Here is a 6,805-nt window from a genome sequence, read left to right as displayed (position 1 = left end):
ACGGTTCGGATCAACCGTTTGGATTTTGAAATTTCAAATTTGGACCGTGTGTATTTCGGTCCATATGCTACCGAAAGCACATTAGCCTATCTCTCTCTGTGTATATATATATATATAAAATCGGCACAAGGGGTTAGAAACTGACATTTTGCACATAGAGTATGGTTATTTAGTGAACAAAAGATCAACCATTAAAAGCTCAGACAAGAAAGAAGTACTGTGCTGCTCAATTGTTAGCTCCGCCCGTGCAGCAACCACTTACTTCCAATTTTGGGCTTATTAATTTATGTCATTGTTCATCGGAAATGTGGGTTATTATTTTCTTTTTTAACTTCCATTATTAAATGAGTATGCTCAATCCTCTACATTTCGGTTTCCAAGAATACCTCCATTTATTCTATTAACTTCTTGTTTTAATGTTTTAATTAATAATAACTTTGACATACAATCAAACATGCACTAATGGTCCCAAGTAATTAATGTTCGGTGATATAATTGCGTTTGCTAATTTGGAAAATTCAGAATAGTCTCTGTATTATTTTAATAGCTCCCTTTTTAAAGCAAATATATTTAGAAGTATTATCTAAATAAAAGGGAAAAAAAAAATCTCTCTTCAAGGCTGCTCTTTCCATCCTCTTTACAAACAAAAATACAAATTTAAATTCAGCCGTTTCTAAAAAAAGTAACATATACAACATGATTAGCATTCGTTCAAAATTAAACCCAATTTAAAGTAAAGGAAATCTTATTTTAACAAATCTCCGAAATAGCATTAAAATTCTTTATTTTGAACTTCCAAAATTAAGTCCAACGAAAATTGTATAAATACACCATTAAACTTTGAAATTTTCCATGTCTTCTTCCATGACCCTAAACCAAAACTGCACAATGTCTTTTTTATTGTTTATTTCTCTCTTTGTCCTCTTGAACCCTACTCCATGCTTCGCACGCCATAGCATCAGCATCAGCATCAATTCTTCGACATTGCTTCAATTCTCCAGTCTAGCGTGGGACCCAATTTCACAACACTTTGTTGTTGGATCCACCTTGGATCCTTCTGTTTATGCCATCCCTGAAGCTACTGGCACGGTGAAGTGCCTCCTCTCTGAACCTTCTTCCAACAGAAGTGGAGTCTCGGTCACTGCGGTTGCTGTTGATCACATACGTCAAAGATTGATTGTCGCCTTCTCAAATCGTTCATCTGTCGTGGTTTATGATTTGAAATCATACACGAAAATATTTGAAGTACTTATGCCGGAGTTGAATGGTGACCCTAGTGGGGTTGCAGTGGATTTGGAGAGCGGGGAGGTGTTTGTTAGCAGTGCCCGGAGAGGAGTCGTGTTGAAGGTCGGACCCGAAGAAGGCAGATGGAGAGTAATTTCAGAATTCAAAATTCCAGGTGATCAAGGACTCGGTGGGATCGTGCATACTAGTGAAGGCTACATCATTACTATGCAGGTAAGGTCTTGATTTTTGAATTTGCTAACAAAAATAAGTACTAGTCAAAATATAATTGTGCCAATTGTTTTGATATATAACTAGAGATGTTATTTGCTATTTTCAAAGAACAAATTTTCTATCCTTTACAGCCAACAACAAAGAAAATATTCAAGCTGGATTCAGTAAACAGAATGATAAAAGAGGTCGTTTTGTCTGAAATTAGTACAAATATGTTGACACCAGCAACACACGCCATTGCATTGCGAACCAATTCATCGATAGTAGTTGCTATCAACCATAGACTTCTCTTATTTAAGAGTAGAAACACATGGAAACGAGCGACTAATACAATCACAATCAAGTTGAAGCATGGAAAAACAGTTGTTGCAGTAGCAATGCGACAAAGTACAACATTTGTATTGGTGAAGTCACAAGGGGAGTACTGGATAGAGGAGGTATTTTGGGGAGAGTTACTGGAGGAATTAAAGTTTTGGGGCATTATCTGTATTGGCACGTTGTGGCTTTGTTTGCTGTATGGGTTTATGTGGTATGCATTTATTGTACGTAAAGGTGCTAAACTACATTCTACTCCATATGGTGATACTGACGGCTGGGAAGAGGCTTGTAGTTGCCTATTTGGTTTCAGAAAAAAATGAAATTCAGTCTCGACAACCTGAGTTAATTGGCAGATGCAATGTACAACATGTTTTCATTGTAAGGTAATTGAAATTACTTTTGTTGCGTTTTTGTGCGTGTGAAGTTTGTTTTTCTCTTATGATCTTTTGTGTTGATATTTTTAATTAAAGTTATATTTATGTTGGTGAATTTTAGTTAATCAGATATATATTTTGTAATGGTGTAACAAGTTAATTAGATATATATTTTGAATTAGAAATCCAAATTATATCCGTATCTGTATTCATATCCGAAAATATCCGATCCGTATCTGTATCCGTTTAATATCCGATCTGTATCCGTATCTGATTACTATCCGATCCGTATCCTTATCCGTATCCGAAAAAAAAATACGGATACGGATATGGGTTGAGCACTATCCGATCCGTTTGCACCCCTATATTGATCTCTTGGGAACACAATCAAATATGGCAATATCATGTAAATAAGAAAATACTCAATAAGGCAAGTTCTGAATTCAGACCCACTAAGAATTCAATAAGAAAATAGACTACATATCCAAATTAATTAATTATATAAATAATTTCTGTTAAGAGGCGCCTATTCTTTTGGATAAATCGTGATTGGGTCTGTATCCTCTATATATACATACGGCTCATTAAAAGGGATCTGTATCCTTTTAATTAATTGTCACGCCTCTCTGTCTCTCTCTCTACTCTCTCTCTCTCTACAGAAAAATAGAAAGAACAGAGATTGATATAGAGTGGTTAAGAGAGGATTTTTAGTTCAGAACTTGAATCGGGTGTCTCTCTTTGTACGGAAGAGAATGTTGCCGCTGCCGCCTCTCTCGCTCTTTCCATCAGACTTGAGAGGAATTGCTTGGAAAGGAAAGGCTTCCGGTGATCAACGGTGATTGTGCATCCCTGGAAGACCATGGCTACAGATCAAGATAACTTTAAATTTCAAATTAGGATTCACTAGATGATCGTGACATATCTAGAGTTTACAGGAAAATTTTGGGGAAAAAATATTTTAGTAGTCGTAATTTTTTTGCGATTATTGCACATTAGTATACACATGCATTTAGATTTTTGTTTTGTAAGAATAAACTCAGTTTTTGTGTATTTAACCACTTTAAAAAATACATAAAACAACACAAAATATGAATGAGCTAGTCAACTTGAGTTGGAATGGCAAAAACGAGTTGCAAAGTCAATTCGAGTTTAGCTCATTACAAAGGCGAGTTGGCTCACAACTCGTTTATAACTTGATTAATCCAAGTCCATAAGATTGACAATTCAAGTTTATCTCATTACTAACTCATGAAATTACTTATAACTCGTTTATAGTTCATTACTAATTCGTTTATAGCTGAAATCCGAGATTTATTGTGGTAAATTTTGTGTAACACTGTAACTCGAGTTGTTAATGAGCGAGTTAGGAGTATGCTCAAACTCAGCTCATTAGTTAAATAAGCGAATCAACTCGAATTGACACAGTTCTAAGTTATAATTGATCATGTTTAAACGAGCATTTATCGAACGAATTATAAGCGAGTTACAAGTTTTAGTATTTTCATACAACCCTATTCTAACTTATTCCATGGTAACTTTAACCTACACCAAAAGAATATCTTATTTCATCTTAGCTTGAAATAAACATCTTATTATATCAATCAATTATGAACTAATGGAACTCCCAAGTAATTAATTAATGTTAGGTGATATAATTGCTTATTACTTTGCTAATTTGGAAAATTCAGAATAGTCTCTTTATTTTTTTGAGTGTCGGCGGCGAAAGGCCGCCGAAAGGTTTTTAGATTAATAAAAAGTTTTTTACAAGGGCCAAAATGAATAGTCTCTTTATTATCTTTATTAGCTTTTTTTTCTTTTAAGCAAAGATAGTATGGTCTAAAAAAAAAAAAAAAAAAAACCATCTTGCCTCGAGACTGCTCTTTCCACACATCATCTTTGCAAAAAAAAAAAATTACAAATTTCAATTCAACTGTTTCTAAAAAAAAAGTAACATATACAACATGATTAGCATTCGTTCAAAATTAAAATAAACCTAATTTAAAGTAAAGGAAATCTTATTTTAACCAATCTCCGAAATAGCATTAATATTCTTCATTTCGAAGTTCCAAAATCAAATCCAACGAAAATTGTATAAATATTATACACCATTAAGCTTTGAAATTTTCCATGCCTTTTGATTTCCTCCTGAAAAACAAATGAAAATATTTAATTAGAAATTATAACTATCAAATAAAGACTAATATAATTAGCTATGAAGATATTATCTTACCAATATCTCAGAATTTGATTTCCTTATTTTGCACGAGACCCGTGACAAGGTTGATTTGTTTGATCATAACTGCAAATTTAAATATATGACATGTTTGGTTAAAAGTTTGAGGCAATGACAAAACATATATATAGCTAACGGTGAGAATTGAAGGCAAGTTTTGTGTTTTTGGTTCCCCAAATTTGTGTGATAAGGCATGGATTTTTGGCCGGATGTGAGTTATTGTATTATGTGGTGTTTTGTTGTGAAGCAAGGCAACCTGGAGTTTTTTGCATGATCAACATGCACATGTCATCATTCTTGTCAGCCGCTGACAAGCTTTAAAAAAAAAAAAAATCTAACATATTGCTGGGTTTTCTCCCAACCTTAGGGCGTGTTCGGCCGAATCACTATTCACGTGGGAAAAAAAAAATTCAGTTGAACTGAATTTTTTTTTTCCCACGGGAACAATGATTTTCAGTTCAATTTCCGTGCCCATTTCCATTTGTCGGCCGAACAGGCCCTTAGTCGGCCCAATTGCCCAAATCCCAGCACGAAAAGGTCAAATACCTTACCTGATTTGAATACTCAGTTGCTCACGGTTTGTGTGACGGTAGGCCCTGCCATAGGAGTATACCAATTATCATATAAAATTAGAATCTAATAATATCCGTTTGGCCATAAGCAGAAAAATATAAAAAAAATATTTGAAGTTACATTTCTACAGTTATATATCTCATGTTAAAGAAGTCTCAATTAATGTATGATGTTTCTACCCGATATGAAGATATATAGAAATTCCAATTTTATGACTGAGCTATGTATCATTGATCATCTTATTCATGTTTTGTGCTTATATTATATAAGATGTCTTGCAACAACTATGATTATTCAATAAACTTAAAACAATCATTGTTTTAATCAAATATAAAAATTTAAGACTTAAATATTATAGGAAATTAAAGTACAAAAAAGGAGGATATGTAATCATTCTAAATTAACTGTGTTTACTCTTAATCATTAAACCATATCAAGAGCACTTGTCATAATTCTGATGAACATGTGCTCGAGTGGATGATGCACATTCATATATCAGTGACCTTTTTGTGGTCAATTAATGCTGGAAATGTGATGCACAAATGCTATATATATTGACACTTGCATCTAGGTTTTATATATGGTGGGTTTTTTCTTTTAATTATTTAATTGGTTCATTTCAAACATTGATCGGCTCTTTCAGGTTCTCTTTGTTTCCAGCTTTTCTTTTAATAACCAGATTTTCAATGTCTGACCTTATTTGGGGTACGTAGGAGTTCAGAATAATGGATCTCGGTAAAGGCCATGGGATTTTTAATTTTAGCCCCTGTATTTCTTTTAGGTTGATTTAGAATAATTCTGAGTTCTTACATACATCTAATTTTATTAGAGGAGGGTTCAAATGCCTCCATGTTTTTGTGCCTCCATCATGCCTCCATCTCTCTCTATCATTTTCAAAGTTCAAACAGTCAATCCGAACCGCTCAACCTAACCTCCATACTAAAATATTTTTGGAGACCAAATTTTATATTTTTAGAAATTTTTTTACTATTTTTTTAGATAGGTACAAAATCAGTAAATCTGAACCATCTAAAAACAGTATTTTTGTACCTATCTAAAAAAATAGTAAAAAAATTCCTAAAAATATAAAATTTGGTCTCCAAACATATTTTAGTATGGAAGTTAGGTTGAACGGTTCGGATCGACTGTTTGAACTTTGAAAATGATGGAGAGAGATGGAGGCATGATGGAGGCACAAAAACATGGAGGCATTTGAACCCTCCTCATTTTATTATAGTATATCTATCTACTTCTTATATATGTTACATATTTAAAAAATTAAAAATTGTAAAATGTGTCTGTAATCATTTAAAATTTGGACTCCTATATCAAATTTGAAGGGGATCAAGTATTCGGCAGAAGAGCTTCGGAGATTCCAGGAAAAAAAGCCCATCCCTTGCAATGGCATATACTTTCCACAGCGATATCCTGATAAGCAATGTTGTATCTAGACATCCGATCGAGTCCCAACTCTCTATCTGCAAGCTTCGCAAAAGACTAAACTCCCCTTTGGGTAAGGCCAGCCCAGTATATCCAATCATCTAACAATATATTTATTAATTAATTGACAAAAATAATATTTTGCATACATCAGTTATAACCTAAGAATTAGATGAAATTAAAGTGTTAGGATGAATTTATACATTAATTAATTGTATGTCTTAGAAAGATCATATATGCAACAAATACAACATTTGATAGAAATTCGGCGCATTGCAAATAAACCGCGCGCAGTAATGAATAATGATGACATGTGCATGTTGATCATGCAAAAACTCCAGTTTGCCTTGCTTCACAACAAAACACCACAGGTGACCCCACATAATACAATAACTCACATCCGGCCAAA

At 33.5% G+C, this 6,805-nt stretch overlaps 1 protein-coding gene across 1 annotated transcript; it reads left to right on the top strand.

Annotated features, from left to right (window-relative positions):
• Nucleotides 1-888: 888 nt before the first annotated feature.
• LOC144557086 (uncharacterized) lies at nt 889-2,096 on the top strand. The gene is made up of 2 exons (XM_078305627.1): nt 889-1,458; nt 1,590-2,096. Exons 1-2 carry the CDS (start codon nt 889-891, stop codon nt 2,094-2,096), a joined length of 1,077 nt encoding a protein of 358 aa, XP_078161753.1.
• Nucleotides 2,097-6,805: the final 4,709 nt, after the last annotated feature.

This window comes from Carex rostrata, chromosome 7 (assembly GCF_964058835.1).
Source record: "Carex rostrata chromosome 7, lpCarRost1.2, whole genome shotgun sequence".
Taxonomy (NCBI): Eukaryota; Viridiplantae; Streptophyta; class Magnoliopsida; order Poales; family Cyperaceae; genus Carex; species Carex rostrata.
Note: the sequence above shows the minus strand (reverse complement) of the source record. Positions and strands in the feature narration are given on the sequence as shown.